This window comes from Erythranthe guttata, chromosome 2, assembly GCF_056151865.1.
Source record: "Erythranthe guttata isolate IM_541 chromosome 2, IM_541, whole genome shotgun sequence".
Taxonomy (NCBI): domain Eukaryota; kingdom Viridiplantae; phylum Streptophyta; class Magnoliopsida; order Lamiales; family Phrymaceae; genus Erythranthe; species Erythranthe guttata.
In genome coordinates this window covers 5,704,153-5,724,200 of record NC_142534.1, presented here as the reverse complement: position 1 = coordinate 5,724,200, position 20,048 = coordinate 5,704,153, and the positions used below count along the sequence as shown (strand labels likewise).

The window sequence follows — 20,048 nt, the reverse complement described above, 5'->3', positions numbered from 1 at the left end:
TTCCAGTGGATTGTTTACGTCCGTCTTGATTGTGAACTCTTAACTTTATATTATGTAAGGGTTGACGAGACACTTACGCCGTCGTTCAGCCGCATGATGTTGATATTGATGATAGTGCACTGCTGCTGGCGGCCATGTGCATGATGAGCCTGGCCACATGGTTCCTATACGGGACTTACGTACCAGAATTCGAAGTCGCCTCCCTTAGGGTTTCGAATTTCACCGCCACCAACACAACCCTCAGGGGCATGTGGAATGCTGACGTCATCGTGTACAACCCGAACGAGGAGCTGGCGGTTGACTTTCAAGGCGCCAGGTCTCTGGTGTTCTACAGGGATGTGGTCGTAGGTGTGTCTACTTTGGATTCGTTTCGGGTCGAGAATAATTTGAGGTTCGATATGAATTTCAGTGTGGCGGCGGACGAGGAGAGGGTGGTCGATGTGGGCAGTAATAATAATAACGATAATTTGCATGGCGTGGTTTTGCCAGCTCTTGCTCGGGATAGGAGCAACTGGGCGGTGGTTTTCAGCTTGAGGATTGCTCTGGATGCTAAACTAGCGTCCCCGCGTCAGGTTTATGGACAGTATAGTTTGAGAATTTCGTGCGATGATTTGGAGGTTAGGTTTATGGCCGCTGACGCGGATGAAAGGAGGTTGAGTCGTCGGGGGTTGGGGGCGCCATGTTTGATACGTATACACGATAGCCCGGAATGTATAACTACATACATGCATGTTCATGCATTGACCAAGCCATCATAGGGTCAGGAAGCCTGGTCCCCTAAGGGTCCACTTGGATGGAGAGATTTGGAGGGGGATTTGATTTGGGGAAGGAACTTGAAATGACTTCAATTTGGAGTCATTTGAAATCCACCAATATTGCTCCAAAATTAACTAAAAAGGAGGGGTAGGGATTTGAAATCCATATCCAAATCCCTCAATCCAAACAAGTCCAATGTTTGTTATTATGGATTTGAAATCCCACTCCCACATCCCTCTATCCAACTGGACCCTAATTTTTCTTATATAGATTTATTATTCATGTATAGTTGCATCACCGCTCCCCTAGGAAAACTTTAGTGCATATTTGGCCCCTGGTGACATAAAATTCTGGCTCTGCCACTATCAGCGTGCATATTATAGGATATTGTAATTTTGGAATTAATGTTCAACTTCTGCATACCGGGATGATGCCGACTAAGGATCTGTATATATGGGGAAAAGTCTATGTAGGATAATGTACATAGCCATGATCGTGCATACCTGAGTTTTGACGAAGCGGCCGTATGATGCAATGGTGTCGAAAGGATATTGATCGATTGATAGATGACGATTGTTTTATTAGTTTGTGATGTCATTATTGAAGACGATCAAAAGTTCTGCAGTATATATTGGCTAAGTTACTATAAACTCTTTCGAGGGTTAATACAACGGTCTGGTCGGGTCGGGCTACCATTGTAAATATGTATATTCTGATGGAGACATGAAATTAAGGTTTTGTTCATAAATTCTTTATAAATTAATTTTGGGAAGACTTGTAAGTTTCACATAATTTCAATGGTATTGATATTTGCAAAACAATTTCAATTTTAAATCTATTTTTTGTGAAATATCCATTTAACCAAACTACATTTAGAGAAGAAAACGTTAATTTTTTTATTTTATTACCCTTTTTTTTTCTTTTTCATTTTCTTTCTCATCTTCTCCTCGAGTGCCTTTTCCCTTTCCACCCCAGAACTGTACTAATTCACATGATTAATCAGGGAAATATTACCCTTGAGCCGAGCAAGGTTTTAATCAGGACCAGTTCTGACTATAGGCGAGAGAGGCATCGTCTTAGGCCCCCAATTTTTATAAAAAATACGGGCTCCCAAATAATATTTTGTATTATTTATATGTTTGGTATTAAATGATATTTAAAATATATAAATAGTTCAACAATTTGAATATCCATAACAATATTATTTTACATAGTATAAGTATTTGTTGGATTTTTTTACATTTATTGTTTCAGTTGATGTGAATGAAATTGTTTCAGTTATGTGAATGAAATGTCTTAGATCAATTATAATATATTAGATATTAAGTTCTTCTTTCAGTTTTTTTTATATCTAATTCAAGATTTAAACTTTTTCTCCAACAATATTTTAATAATCTATATTGTTTATCTATAAGTTCAAAGATTTTTAACAAGTTGAAATATACTATATTTTATCATATGATCGAAAGATATTGTCCGGTCCTACTCGTTATTAATGTTTACATTATACAATACAAATAGGGGGCCAATTTTTAAGAATTCTTAAAACTCGCATAGGTCATGTAATTTGTCATGAACGACCATGTTTGTAAACCGTCACTTTAGTACAATAATTTGCAAATAACACACACAAACACACACATAGAGATCGAATGTAACCGGTTGTTGGTCCATAATATAAATTATATTAATTATTTCAAGAACTCATAATTAATGACAAGAGAATGATGAGTTCATACATATTCCTAGATTAATACAAATTAAACTAGTGAGTTATGCATACACAAAGCAAAGGTCATCTTTTGTCAAGTGAATGCTAACACATTTTCCACCAAGTTCCTTAAATCTTGTCTCTATACAATGCTTGTATTGTTTCTCAATGTCCACCCGACAAGCGTAGATTGACTTCGCCTTCTCTTACACGCGGTTTATGATTATTTCCAACTCTGAGTTTAGGGGGCTGTCCAGGGCCGATCCTGAGGACAAGCGCCACATGTGATTGCTTAGGGACCTCAGCCTTAAAGGGCCCCGATTTTTATTCATCATTCATATATATTTTTATAGAATTTTAATAATTAGAAAAACTAGTAATGCTTTAGAATATTAAATTAAACATTGATTTTAATTTTAAATAGGAGAAGGCAATTTACAATTTTGTTTCTATAAAAGTCGATTTTTCATCTTAATTCTCCTAATATACACACAAAATAGGCTTGTCATATGCTGTATTCAAATTAAGCATAAATGTGTAATTAATTATTTTCGTTCATAAAATGATAAAAGAGCAATATTTATATAATATTTTATTGAGGATTTATGCATATTTTGCACCAAAAGGCGAAATCCCTCGCCCCCAGGGCCCCCATCCCTTGGCCCGACAAGGATTGATGGAGGAATGTAAATCATGGTAACTCAACGGCCCGTTAAGGTAGCGGACCCGGACCTGGTGCCCACAAGGAACCAATCTCATTGGAGTTGAAATTCCCACACTGCGGCTGCCAGGATTCGATCCTAGGACCTTGCACCAACTTACCACCTCCGGAACCAGTTGAGCTACACCCATGCGGGCAGATTTATGCATATTTTACTATCTTGCACAGTTGCACTAGTGTAAATGTGTAATTATTTATATATCATATAAATTTCTTCAATCGTTGAGAATTCTCACAATGCCCAAGACAATTTGCATCAATTATTTGGGTGGTTTAAAATATAATTATTTTCATGATTAAGGTGATTGGGAATAGAATGTAAAATAATAACTAGTATTTCACCCGTGCGTTGCACGGAGGTGGGTTCCAAAATGAGAAAAATAAACTTATGTAAACGACTATCTCTTTATAAAAATACCAATTCAAGTAAAACAAAATAGAAGGAAATAAAAAATATAAACTCTGTATCTTAATTTAGAGTTGTACATATAAAATTAAGTTAAAGATTACAAATAAGAAAACATGAAGCGCGCAAAACACGATATCAAGATTAAGTGAAATCATTTAAAACATATGGTATAACTATATTTCTTGGAATGCCATCTACTACACCATGTGAATCTTCTGCAAAATAACAAAGGTAACAACAAACACGGTAGCAAAGAAGTAACACAATAGATATTAAAATAACCTGTAAGTTTATCACTAACGGTGTTCAATTAGTGATGCACATTACTCAAACAACAATAAAACTTATAAATATTGCAAAAGAGATATGATGTATACGCCACTACCAGTACTGATACCAATGTTGATACCAATACCGATACCAATATTGATTTACCAATATTGTTACAAATAGTGATACTAATTCGATTAATACTGATACTCATATAAATACAAATACTAATACTAATAATACTAATACTAATACTAATACTAATACTAATATTAATACTAATATTAATACTAATACTAATACTAATACTAATACTAATACAAATATTAATAATACTAATAATAATAGTGATACTAATACTAATACTCATACTCGTACCAATACTAATACTAATACTAATACTAATATTCATATTGATACTAATACTAATACTAAGAATAAGACTAATATTGATATTAATACTAATAATAATATTGATACTTACATTGATAATTATAGTGATATTGGTACTAATACTAATACTAATGTAAATACTAACAGTGATACTAATACTAATACTAATACTAATATTAATGTAAATACTAACAGTGATACTAATACTAATACTAATAATAATAATTATACTTACATTGATAATTATAGTGATATTGGTACTAATACTAATACTAATGTAAATACTAACAGTGATACTAATACTAATACTAATAATAATAATTATACTTACATTGATAATTATAGTTATATTGATATTAATACTAATATTATTACTAATACTAATACTAATACTAATACTAATACTAATACTAGTATTAATACTAATACTAATACTAATACTAATACTAATACTAATACTTATAATAATACTAATATTGGTACTAATACTAATATTGATACTAATACTAATATCGATACTAATAAAAATATTAATACTAATACTGATACTAATATTAATACTGATACTAATACTAATACTCATACTTATACTCATACCAATACTAATACTAATACTAGTAATAATACTAATACTAATACTAATACTAATATCCATATTGATACTAATATTAATACTAAGAAATACTAATATTGATACTAATACAGATAATAATACTGATAATAATACTGATACTTACATTGATAATGATAGTTATATTGATACTAATACTAATACTAATACTAATACTAATACTAATACTAAGAATAAGACTAATATTGATACTCATAGCAATATTAATATTAATACTAATATTAATACTAATACTAATATTGATATTGATATTGATACTAATACCGATACTCATATTGATACTCCTAGTAATACTAATACTAATCTTGATACTCATACTAATATTGATACTAATATTCATACCGATACTCACAATCATACTGATACTCATACTAATACTGACACTAATATTGAAATTGATATTTATACTAATACTTATATTAATACTGATACTGATACTAATACCGATACTGATATTGATATTGATATTGATACTGATATCGATATTGATACTGATACCGATATTGATACAAATGTTGATACTGATACTGATACTAATATTAATAACAAAACTAATACTAATACTAATATTCATATTGATACTAATATTAATAATAATAATTATACTTATATTGATAATTATAGTTATTTTGATATTAATACTAATATTATTACTAATACTAATACTAATACTAATACTAATACTAATACTAATACTAATAGTAATACTAATATTGGTACTAATACTAATATTGATACTAATACTAATATCGATATTGATACTAATATTAATACTGATACTAATATTAATACTGATACTAATACTAATACTCATACTTATACTCATACCAATACTAATACTAATACTAATAATAATACTAATACTAATACTAATATCCATATTGATACTAATATTAATACTAAGAAATACTAATATTGATACTAATACAGATAATAATACTGATACTAACATTGATAATGATAGTTATATTGATATTAATACTAATACTAATACTAATACTAATACTAATACTAATACTAATACTAATACTAAGAAGAAGACAAATATTGATACTAATACTAATAATAATACTGATACTTATAGTGATACTAATAGTGATATTGATACTGATACTGACACTAATATTGATACTCATAGCAATATTAATATTAATACTAATACTAATACTAATACTAATATTGATATTGATATTGATACTAATACCGATACTCATATTGATACTCCTAGTAATACTAATACTAATCTTGATACTCATACTAATATTGATACTCATATTCATACTGATACTCACAATCATACTGATACTCATACTAATACTGACACTAATATTGACATTGATACTTATACTAATACTTATACTAATACTAATACTGATACTAATACCGATACTGATATTGATATTGATATTGATACTGATATCGATATTGATACTGATACCGATATTGATACAAATGTTGATACTGATACTGATACTAATATTAATAACAAAACTAATACTAATACTAATATTCATATTGATACTAATCTTAATAATAATAATTATACTTACATTGATAATTATAGTTATTCTGATATTAATACTAATATTATTACTAATACTAATACTAATACTAATACTAATACTAATACTAATACTAATACTAATACTAATACTAATACTAATACTAATATTGGTACTAATACTAATATTGATACTAATACTAATATCTATACTGATACTAATATTAATACTGATACTAATACTGATACTAATATTAATACTGATACTAATACTAATACTCATACTTATACTCATACCAATACTAATATTAATACTCATACTAATACTAATACTAATAGGATAAATTACGAAAATCCTCATAAACTTAGGCTAAATTACGGAAATCACCCCCACTTATCTATAATTACCAAAATCCCCCACATGTTTGTTTATGTCTTACACAACCCCTTATAGTGTGATTTTTTACGGAATCTTTTTTATTCCATGTAATATCCCAAAAGTTGTGGATTATACCCTTGCAGATATGACATTTCTTTTCTCTTACTTTTTAAATACAAAAAATTCCCTTAGGGGAGGTAATAGTAATACTAAAAAGTTGTGAAAATGTTATTTAAAAAGATTTAAATATTTCGTGTAAAGTCCCCCTCAGAGTAATTTTTGTCTTTAAAAAGTACCATAAACAAATGTCGTGTGCAGGGTAGAATCTGCATTTTTGGGGGAATATTCCACGTAATAAAAAAAAATCTGTGAAAAATCATACCGTAAGGGGGTCGATGTAAGACGAAAACAAATATGAGGGAAATTTTGGTAATTACGAATATAATATTAAATTAGTAAAAATGATAAACATATTCTCGGTAATGTTCATGTAAAATGTATAATATCAAATAATTTATTCTGCAATATTTTTTTTATATAAATCCAAGTTTATGAATTAAAATACAAATTTTTCGTAACACCATCAATCATACAATTATAATAAGTTAAGATTTTAAATTAAATTTAAATAAATTTAAATTAAATTAATTACTATTAAAATTAAATTAAAAAATAAAACTATTTAGAGTTTCCAAGAAAGTTGATATATTTGGAGCATTTTATAAATGGTATGATATAAATATATAATAAAATAATTAAATATCTTTTTAATTTTGGAAAATGGTGACATGTTTTTTGATGATTTATTTTCACCTATCAATTTGCCACATGAGATGAAATTGAATACATGTCACCAATTGAAATTGACAAATGTACATCAATTAGGTGTGGAATTCAACTTTTATATATTATATAGATTTATTACTTTAAAAATTGCGAAATAAGATTGGGGTTGGATCATATTTTACAGTATTTGTGGCAAAAAAAATACTCAATAGACCAAAAAATACAACAAAAAAGGCAAAACTCAAAGCATATTACTTTTCTAGATATGACTATTGTAGAAATACGTAAAAAGTTATCACCAAGTTATAGATATTTCTAAGAACTCCCTACAAACCCTTCTATATTGCCCTTGACCTTTTGAATGTTTCTAAAATACTTATTGAGTCAGTTTCAACCGTAGAGTTACATCAATTACCACTATTCATAAATTTATGAAACAAACTAGTTAATACTTAACGTAACAATATAGTTGATACGTTCGGTACATAAAAACGCAACAAGTTTGTGGCATATGATCTCTATAAAATAGAGTGGTGCTATATCCAGCTTCAAATTATCTCAATTCACCACTAAATTTATATAAAATATATAGATACCCATCAAATTTGTAATACACCACCTTCCCTTATATTCTCTTAATCCTCGTATGTTCTAATGTGTTTTTTTTTTTTTTAATGAAACCTAAAAGGATAAAACAAGATTCTAATAATCGTTCAATTTGAACGAGTTTGTAGACAGATTGTGCTGAATAAAACGTAACACATTTTAAAAATTTATTTCACCGAAAACAACGATATAAAAAAATTATGATTTGTTTTAAAAAAAAAAAATTTCTAGATAAGCGCTCTTAGTTTATTTCTCCAAGAAAGCGAATTCTTGCTCCTTTTGAAACTCCGGTGTTTTTCTTTGACGAAAGTATCGTTCACTTAGAGTGGAGAAGGTGGGATTTTGTGGTAAATATTATAGTGAAAAATAGTGAAGTTTTTTTTTAATATTCTAATTAGTTTGGTGGTAAACAATTTATAAGTTTTTATAAAATATAGATGAAAGAGAAATATGAGTAAAATAGGAAATGTATTTAATTTAGTGGTGAAATAAGATATTTTGAGGGTTGAAATAGCAGGTCTCATAAAATAAGTTGAGCACTTCCGCAATCGCAGAATCGGCATTGGCTCTGCCATAAGAAATAATTAATATACAATTAGTATTATTGAAGATAAAAAAATATATATTGATCCATTAAGAAAAAAATGTCATAAGAATTAGGGGTAAAGAGCATAAAACCCCATGTGTTAAAGAAAACCTGCGCCAAATTCTCTGTGTTTTTTTTTTCTTGTGTATAACCTTCTTGTGTTTTGTTTTACTTTGCACGAAATCCCTTTTTCCTTTAAAAGTTAACACCGTTAACTATAGAGGCAGTTTTATGCATTTTTTTTCATAAAAAAAGGGGATTTAGTGTATATTTTCTACAATACAAGGGGATTTCATGCAAAAATTAACTTATTTGTTTAAATTTCATATTATTTTCTGTAATTAAATTGAACACATTTGTTCAGTTACAATATGAAAAATAAAAAATTATTACGTGTTGTGAATGGTTTTTTATTAAAAAAAATCTTTTTTATATGATATAATTTATTAATGTATGAAATTTTGATTTTTTAAATTATATAATTATTTTATTACAATTATTATATATTTTTATATTTTATTCTTTATTAATTATATGTGACAAGAACATAAATAATTTGATAATTCGTTCCAACTTCCATCTCGAGTATCTTAGTATTCATATTTAAATTAATAGATATGTTCGATTTAAGTTAAGTAAATAATTTTGAATTTTAAATGAATAAATTAATTTTGCGTATACCCCTCCTGTGTTGCAAAACCATGCACCAAATTCCACATGTTACAAAAAACTTGCATAAAATCCCATCTATAGTTCACGGTGTTAAATTTTAACGGAAAAGAGAATTTCGTGCAAAAAAAAACAAAAACCACAAGGGGATTTTACGCAAGAAAAAAAAAGACAAGGGGATTTGGCGCTAGTTTTCCTTAACACGGGATTTTTTTATGCTGTTTACCCCAAGAATTAGAGAGAGTATCCAACGGGCTTGGGATGAAAACATGAAGCACGTAAAAATGAACAAGAAAATACGTATGTGGAAAGTAATAAAAAAATAGGGCAAATTACGACTCAGCCCTTGAGGTAAAGTTAAATTACGAAAACATCCTTCTGTTTTTACAATTACAAGCACTCCTCAATTATGTATTATCTTACGAAAAATCCATCCGGTTGATAAACTTAGGGGCGTTCATTTGGTAAAATTGTACAGAAACTGCGGTACGCCAAAATTTCATACCGTTTAGCGTTTGGTTCGATAATTAATTAAATTACCAAAAGTATTTAAAATTTAGATTTTTTTATAATTAATTTTAGTTTAAATACTAATATATATATATATATATATATATATATATATATATATATATATATATATATATATATATTACAATAAAACTGAATAACACACCGAATTAACGATTTGGTAATCGGCATGCACGATTTTTCGTTCAGTTCGATTCTGATATGCCTAATTGGGCCAACCCAATGGGCCTACAATTTCTTTACCTACTGGGCTACGAGCCCAATATCGAAGACTAATATCACCGAGGCCCAAACACCTTCAAGTAAGGTTTGGGCCCAACAAAGCAAACCCAACCCAATAAACGACATATAAATAGAGGTTTTACTCATTTTATTAAGGTACGTCCTATTAACTGAGCAATACTACAATACGTATTCTCTGGACTAATTCTATGATCAGCACGTCTGACTTGAGCGTCGGAGGGGTTTCCGCCGGATCAACCCCCGGCGTAGTTCACGTGTGTTCATCTCGCAGGTACCTCAGGATCATCAAGTTGTCAAGCTACTGATCCGCTTTGCTCTCCCAGTTCCTTTTCTACACTACCCCAGATGATCTACATTTTAGCATCATCATTTTGGCGCCGTCTATGGGAACGATGCAAACCAGATCACGTAGCCAACAAGATCCTCCTGAGGTGTCTGCTCGGAGAGAAAATGACACAGCTAACGACCTCCCACCTCGTGGAGGCTCTGGCTTGCCACCTCCTCCACGTCCCATGGATCCGCCTCGCGAGGTTCAGGTGATCCCCCCTCGGGACCCACCACTCGCCGATCCACCATTCCCTGCTCCTCGAATGGTTCAAATAACCGAGGATGCGCTTCGACGCATGATAGCAGAAGCTTCAACTCGCGCTGCCACAGAGGCCGTGACCCAATATATCGCCACGATGGGAGCAAATGCTCCCGACGCGATACCAGCACCTGCTCCACATGTGGAGCCACCTATGGCACCACCGCCATCGACTCCCTGGGGGCTTACAGCTGCCCCCAAAATATTCGCTCGCCAAGGGTTATCGACTCCCTGGGGCTTACATCGCCCCCAAAATATTTCGTTCGCCAAGGGTTATCGACTCCCTGGGGCTTACATCGCCCCCAAAATATTTCGTTCGCCAAGGGTTATCGACTCCCTGGGGGTTTACATCGCCCCCAAAATATTTTGCTCGCCAAGGGTTATCGACTCCCTGGGGGCCTACAACTGCCCCCAAAATATTTCGTTCGCCAAGGGTTATCGACTCCCTGGGGGTTCACAATGCCCCCAAAACATTTCATTCGCCATGGGTCATTGACTCTCTGGGGGTCTACTTCCGCCCCCTCGAACGGTTCAGATAACCGAAGAGGACCTTCAGCATAGGATCGCCGAACCTTCAACAAGATCAACTTCTACTAGCTCCTTTAACGGTTCAGATAACCGATAAGGACCTTCAGCGTATAATCGCGGAAGCTTCAACTTGTGCTACCACTGAAGCAGTGGCACCATACATCGTCATAGCAGGAGCCAACGCTCCTCCTCGTGAGGCCCCACTGGGTCCTCAACATGATCAATTTCTACTTATTTCTCGAACGGTTCAGATAACCGAAGAAGACCTTCAGCGTATGATCACGGAAGATTCAACTCGTATTGCCACTGAATCAGTGGCACCATATATCGCCAAGGTTGGGCATCTCACCCCAGTGGTTTGTGATCGCCTCATGCTAAATGGGGGCTATCCCATCCTAAAGTTGGGCATCTCGTCTCAAGGGTGGTACATCCACTTACCTTTCAACCCCAAGGGGTTTCACATCCCATCAAGTGTTTCACGTCCCTACTTCAAAAACAGAAAAATGGTCTGACGCACACGCGCGAACCAATAGCATAACCGTGCGCATCCACCTAGAGCGCCTCATCCTACAGTGGGCAGTTATCCCCATCCCAAGGTTGAGTATCGTCCTTACCTTTCAACCCCAAGTGGGTTCACATCACATCTCAAGAGACGAGTATAATCTCCCTACTAAAAAAAAAAAAAAAAAATAGAACATCCCCATGGGGGTGCACATCCATCTCAAGGAACGAGGATATCTCCCTACTCAAAAAATAGAACATCCCCAAGGGGGTGCACATCTCATCTCAAGGAACGAGGATATCTCCCTACTAAAAAAAAAAAAAAAAAAAAAAAAATAGAACATCCCCATGGGGGTGCACATCCATCTCAAGGAACGAGGATATCTCCCTACTCAAAATAGAACATCCCCAAGGGGGTGCACATCCCATCTCAAGGAACGAGGATAATCTCCCTACTCAAAAAATAGAACATCCCCAAGGGGGTGCACATCCCATCTCAAGGAACGAGAATAATCTCCCTACTAAAAAAATAGAACATCCCCAATGGGGTGAACATCAACCACGTAAAAAAAAAAAAAAAAAAAGGGTTAAATCGCGCACGCGAGACCCCAGAAGAAGATGAAAAAAGAAAAAAAAAAAAAGAAGAAGAAGAAAAAAGAAGAAGATGAAAAAGAAGAAGAAGAAAAAAGAAGAAGAAGAAAAAAGAAGAAGATGAAAAAGAAGAAGAAGAAAAAAGAAGATGAAAAAATACAAGAACAAGAAAAAAAAGAGAGTAAAAGAAGAAGAATTAGAAGAAGAAAGAAAGAAGAAAGAAGAATAATTAGAAGAAAAAAAAAACAACAAAAAAAAAAAAGAGAGGAAAGGAGGCGCGCGTGCAGTGCACGCGCGTCAGCAAAAGCGCAAAAAAAAAAAAAAAACATATTTTGGGCTGATTTGTAATTATGCAAACATGAGAAGGTTTTTTGTAATTAATTTGGGCTGATTTGCCCAAGCCCAAGTAATGCCTCTAACGGGCCCAAAAGACCACCGCTCTCCTCAGCCCAAACTTTACGAACCAGGCCCATATGTAATAAAGCCCACCATATCCCACTAGCCCCCCTTCTCTCTCTCGGTTTCTCTCACTAGATGGCACACAAACCAAGGACATAAGGGATAAAGAGGGAAGAAGAAGCCATAGAACTTAAGAGAAACACACACACAACACCGAATACACATACATGAGAAACAATACACACAAAATTACATACAAGTACGCGAAAAGTTGGACCTCTTCAGTAATTATACCCTACATCAGTGTGAAGGAAAAAAAACATATTTTCAACATAAAAAAATAAATAGTGGTTTTTTTTTTTCATTAGTGCGGAAGAATATATTAGAGCGGAAGAACCAAGAACTGTAAAAATTGCAGATAAATGTGGAAACTTATATATAGACACGGCCACAGGCGGGGCGGGTCCGGGTCCAACTTTTAGTGGACCCGAAACCGACCCGTGGGGAGGCGGGTCCACCCGGGCCATCCGAGTCCAAATCGATTTTTTATATTTTTTGTCAAGAAAGAAAAAAAATTATATTGAAATTTGAGATTAATTTTAAATTCAAAATTAAAAAAATAATTGAATTTAAACAGTAAACAATTTTAGAAAAAATGAAACGATTAAGACCTTGAGACATAAAATACATGAAAGTTGTGAAGGTTGGATTATGGATATTTATAAGTGAAAATAATAATTGAGAAATGTTTCAAAATTTCAAAATTCAAAAAAAATCAAAGTTCAATCTTTTTTTTTTTAATTAAATCGTATTTTTTTTATATTTTCAAAATTAAATATATATGCATTTGTTATTAGTCGAGATTTTTGATATTAATAATAGTCAACATAATAATTAATAATTTATAAAATATTAATTATACAATTATTATAATCATTTTACAGTGTTATTTATATTATATATTTATAGTTAGGATTATTATAACAAGGAATATATATAACATAAACAAAAGGTGTAAAATGATTATAGTAAATTATGTTAAATAGATTATTAATTATCATATTCATTATTATTAAATAACTTTAATTAAATTATTAACAAATATAATAAAATAAAAGAAAATGAAAGGACTTGAGCTTAATTCATTTAAATCTTACGATTGGATTATAATATTTGAATAAAATGTAAATGTAAAAAAAGTGATTAAATCATATAACCTACGATTTAATTCTTACGATTTTTTCAAATTAAACCAATTATTAAAAGAAAAAAACACATCATAATATTTTGATTATACCGTGATATATAGTTTATTTTTAAAGTAATAAATTAATTAGAATGAGGTATAATCTATTTTTGTTCAAATAAACATCATCTATATGTTTAAATAATTATCTTATGATAGAATAATCAATAATTTAATAAATTCTTGTCAACAATTGAGGTTAATCGATTTTAATTAATTGAAGAGAGTTATAATCTATTTTTTTTAAATAAACATCTTATTTTATTTTTCATTCGATTTTTTCACACTATCGATTTTAATAACATAAGTGAGTTTGTATTAAGTCAACGCGTTTGTTTATATATTGAATTGATTCAATACTTTATATTTTTCAATAGTGGAGATTATATTGATATAGTAATTAATAATAGATGTTTTGAAGTATTGAACCGTAATTCTCTATATATTTTTAAAAGTTTCTTAGATTGCATTTCTTAATTATTTAATAATAATTAATATGAAAATTAATAATATTTTAACATATTTATCATTTTACACAAGAGTTTTATATTATATATATTTATTGTCTACATTTACTCAAATATATTGGTTGGCTAAGTGGTAAAGGGCTGCACAATTTTCTTAGTGCCACGAGTTCGAACCCCAATATGTGCATCTTTGGACAAAAAAAAACCGGAAATTCTGGGTTGACCCGACGGTTCCTCGGGTCCAAATAATCGGGACCCGAAACCGACTCGTACTTGGTCGGGTTCATGGTCAACAGGGCGTTTCGGGAGAAAGTATCGGCTAGTAAAATGTCAAATTGGGTTCATAAACTGAAGAATGATATAGGAGTTTTGAATGTCAACTTGGGTTCATAAACTAAAGAATGATTTAGGAGTTTTTTTCATAATTAAACCCCTACAAATCTTGGTCATTAATCTTTACCCACAACCCACGCCGCCTTTCTCCTCTCTCAATCGCCATCTTTCTTTCATCTCTGTTGACGACGACGGTTATAAATGAATGTATTGCCTCTTGCCATCATTGGCTTGTTTTGTTTCGTAAGTTGTATTTTGCCAAATATTTTGGGAGTCAACGAAGTTTGAAGGACTTACAAATTCTCTAGGGGCATCTTTGGTTGGGTGGTTTGGACAGATAGCTATGGATGGGATATGGTATATTGGGACTAAATTGTTGATTGACAATGAGTAATCCATTATTTGGTTGGAGTTATGAGGGAGAAACTAATAATACCTGCAATAATAATATCATGTTTTGTTTGGGTGATAACACTGTTTTGTATGGATTTTTTAGGTAAATTACTTGTTTGCCCATTTTAATACATTTATCAATTAATCGATTCTCTCTCTATCAATACATCTCCTTCTTCTTCATTTATATTTGGGTACAATCTTCTGCGGAAGAAACCCTAATCTTCTGCGATGTCTGTGATTGCGGCAATTTAAAAGATCTTCAATTTAAAAGCCGCTGAGGAATTCGAGCAAATAATTATCCCAACAAAAATTTATGATCGAATTTAAAAGAAAAAAAATTGAATGGAAATTTAAAATCAGTAAACTGTAAACATACCCATGAGAATTCCGATTGTTGAAATTGGGGGCTCTTTTTTTTTTTTTTTTTTTTTATCTTCGGTTTTCTTCAAGTCTTCATCACTGGCGTTGCGGTTCACTTTGAGGATGTTGTAATAATCAATACCCATATCTGGGTTCCAATTCCGATTGTTGAAATTGGGGCTCTTTTTTTCTTTTAATTCTTATTACGGGAAGCGATTGATTGCAGAAGATGGGGTTATTTTTTTTAATTTTGTTCATATGAGTTTTTACCTGGAAAAAAACTAGTGCACGATGTAAGAAAGGGGAAGATGAAGATTGTAGTATTTATACCTATTAATTTCGTAATTAATGTATTTTCAAAGGATATTTTCGACATTACACATGGGTTACAAAAGGGGATTCAAAATGTGATAACTAGTCAAGCCAATTTTGGCTTGACTAACAATAATTCGAATGGGGTATTAAATGGGTGGGCCCAACAGTCAAGGATAATAACTCAAGCAAACCAAACATTGTACAAAACGGTATAACCCATCCCATCCCTTGTAATACCCTCAACCAAAGAGGCCCTAGAGGGATTGACTGATTCAATAATCCAGTTTGGCTTCTTGTGTATTTTTTGGGGGGAAATCTTTTTTCTCACTTTAATAATTTAGTTGTGATATTTTGAGATCTTTATTAACTTGCAACAATGGAAGGAAAAAGATCGGAAAGAAAATCCGCATCTACCTTTTCCTAATATATTTATTTCTATCAAAGCTATTCCTTAAAACATCTCCTTACTTTACGGTGGAGCCCACAATTTCATTATACACCCGACAAACTATACAAATTTCACAATTTCACTATACAAATTTATAGTGGATGTCGATAAGTATACATAGTAGTTTTCGAAAAACTTATAGTGAATTTCAATAAGTATACAAAGTGAATTTCATGTTTATATAGCTGTTTATACAGAGTAATTTTCTTGTTTATATAGTTGTTTATATAGAGTGGTTTTCATTTTTGTTCCCTCATTCATTTTTCGTTTCAACAGATTTATGCAATATAAGTAGGTTGGAAAGAACTTTTTTATGAAAGTTTCCCAAATTTTGTTCCCACCAATAATGGTGTGACACTAAGGTTTGTTTTTGGAAATTGGTTTTCATTTGCTAATTCAATTTTTTCTTGTTCAGATTGATTTAGTGACCATCGTCGGCCTTGTTCATGGTGGTGTACTGGTCTTCACTTTTTCCTGGACATACTAGTGGTTTACGTTTCGAATAGTGAATTTTTCGAATAGGGAATTTAGGGTTTTTTTTGTTTGTTATTTTTTGAGTTGTGTTAGTAGTGGATTACGTATGTTTTTAGTGGATTTCGATAAGTTTGTTGTAGATTATGTTAATATTAAACTGGATTACGTTAATTTTACAGTAAATTTTACGGTAATTTTACAATGATTTTCAATAAACTTGTAGTTGTTTCCTATGAGTATATATAGTGGATTTTAATTTTCGAAACCCCGGTGGAAAAAAAAATTTAAAATATATCCTATTTTTTAAACCTAGTGGAAAAAGTAAAAAAACTAAAAAAAATGAAATAAATTAAAAGCAATATTTTGTTTTAAAACTGAAATAAAAAAAGTTCAGGAAAGAAAAATGAATGAAAAATAGACTCAAACGATGTGAGATTTATGAGGAGTTATTTTGGAGAGAGACTATGATAGGGGCATTTCGCATAATTTTAGTCAAATGATCTTATATCAAATATCAATTAATAAAATGGATTTACCGTGAAGTCAAAATTCAATGAGGAGCTTGTCAAATAACACCTAATTAAAATAGAGATACGCTATTTCCACCCTCAAAATATTTTATTTGACCACCAAACTAAATATATTTTACATTTTACCCCTTTCTTATCCTTTCGTCTATAGTTTTTGCAAATTTATTAACCGTCCACCACGAAAGTAATTAAAATATTTATGAAAAAGCCTCACTATATTCGCTGGAATCTTTACCGCAAAATCTCACCATCTCCACCTTAAGTGAATAATACTTTCGTCAGAGAAAAATATATCCGAAGATCAAAAAGTGAAGGAATTCACGTTTTTTGAGAAATAAATTAAGAGTGCTTGTATAGAAGGTCCTGAACTTCCTCCATAATTGACTAATTTGGCTTAATATAATTTCGTTTCCTAAAAAAAGCCCATAACCTGTAGGTAAGCTGATATGAAAATTTAAATATCTTGTAATAAATATTTCATTGTAAAAGAAAAAAAATTAAAATAAATAAAATAGAAATAACAAGAACACATGAGGAGTAAACTGAATATAAGGAAGACCGATGGTTTATAAATTTGAGAGGTATTTATGACATTTTATATATCTTTAGTGGTGAATTGAGATATTTTAGAGGTGAAAATAGCACCACTCTTATTTTAAGATGTAATGAACATTCTGTTTAAGCTATTCAAGTGTTTATCAAGATTTATTTAAAAAAAAAAAAAAAACTATGTGTTTTCTAGTATAATATCTAAGACACGATTACTAAAATTTTGTTTTGTTGTAATTTTTTTTTTCTTTTTTTTTTTTTGCAAATAAACATTGGGGCTTTGTAGAGATTGATACCATTGGGACGAATGCTTCAAACTAATTAGGGCACTTTATAAATACACCCATCAATGGGTGTATTTCATTAAGAGATCCAAATAATAAATTATTTTACAAAAAAGTTCACACATGGTTTAGAAGTATGTAAAAACACTAAAATAGTCCCTCATACTTTAATGTACTTCAATTTAATCCTTTAATCTAACCTCAATTCAACCCCACATTCAATTTTGACCCAAAACACACTTTTGTGGACAATTTCGTCCGTCACAGCTAGACCCGACCACTGGTTCGGTTAGAACGGGAACCGGAACCGGATCCGAACCGGGTCGGTTTTAGAACCGAACCGGAACCGGAACCTGAACCGGAACCGAAAAAACCGGTTCGATTCCGGTTCCTCATTTTTGGAACCGGGAACCGACGGTTAGAACCACGGTTCTAACGTTTCAACCGGTTTTAAAAAAAAACGAAAAAAAAAATATAAATTTCCCCTCTCTCTCTCTCTCTCTCTCTCTCTCTCTATATATATATATATATATATATATATATATATATATATATATATATATATATATATATATATATATATATATATAATGTGTATGTATATATATCTATCTGTATCTCTCTCTCTCTCTCTCTCTCTCTCTATATATATATATATATATATATATATATATATATATATATATATATATATATATATATATATAATTAAAAAAATTATTATTAAGAACCGGACGTTCTACGGTTTTAACCGGGAACCGAATCAGAACCGGTTAGGAATCGAACCGCAAGGAACCGGATTTTTTCGGTTCGGTTCTGGTTCCTCCAAAATCGGAACCAGAACCGGAACGGAACCGAACCGTGGTCAGGTCTAGTCACCGCCGTTGACCGCCAGTCTCTGGCATTGACTCTTTTTATTTTCCATCACCAGTTTTCGTCGTTGACTTTTTCGATTTTTTTTTTCTTTTCTTTAACACCCCCCTGTTTAAACAACAATATTGTTGTGCTTGATAGTAATATTAACTATATTACTGTTGAACACCATAAAATTAACTATACTACAATTTAACACAATAATATTGCTATATTAATCTCTAGCACAGTAATATTAACACAAAAAAACTCATTGTTATTGTCTAATAGAGTAATATTAATATGCTGACCGTTCAAGGTAAACATAATAAAAAGCCAAAAGAATTAATATTATTGTAAGTGACAGTAATATTACTATAACAACAGTAATATTCGTCCACCACAGTAATATTATTGTGTTTACAGTAATATTACAATAATAGACAGTAATATTATTAAGTTACTCCGTGAATAACTCAAACAAAACAAAACAACCCAAAAAAATAATAATATTGATGTGGTTGACAATAATGTTACTATAACAACAATAATATTACCGTCAACCACAGTAATATTATTGTGTTTACAGTAATATTACAATAGTAGACAGTAATATTATTACGTTACTCCGTGAATAACTCAAACAAAACAAAAAAAACCCCAAAAAATAATAATATTGATGTGGTTGACACTAATATTATTGTGTTTACAGTTATTTTACTGTCAACAACAGTAATATAATTACGTTGAGTTGTCAACAAATCAAGCAAAATAAAAAAAAAAAAAAACAAAAAAAAAAGATAATAATATTGTCATTGACTCTAATTGTTTGTCAACGGCAGTACAATTACATAAATGTATTGACAACGGCAGTACAATTACATAAATGTATTGTCAACGGCAGTACAATTACGTTAATGTACACTCACTGACAATATAATTAGTTAATTTACTTTCAGTGACAGTATATAATTACGTTTAATTACCATTAATGACA

The 20,048-nt window shown here is 31.2% G+C and overlaps 1 protein-coding gene across 1 annotated transcript; it reads left to right on the top strand.

Moving 5' to 3' along the window:
• The first annotated feature begins 134 nt into the window (after nt 1-134).
• On the top strand, nt 135-758 carry LOC105978138 (uncharacterized). The gene has a single exon (XM_088814884.1). The coding sequence runs from the start codon at nt 135-137 to the stop codon at nt 756-758; it is 624 nt and encodes a 207-aa protein (XP_088671010.1).
• Nucleotides 759-20,048: the final 19,290 nt, after the last annotated feature.

Bases quoted from the DNA above. Each gene is read 5' to 3' on its own strand.
- LOC105978138 (XM_088814884.1), top strand. From the start codon at position 135: ATGTGCATGATGAGCCTGGCCACATGGTTCCTATACGGGACTTACGTA.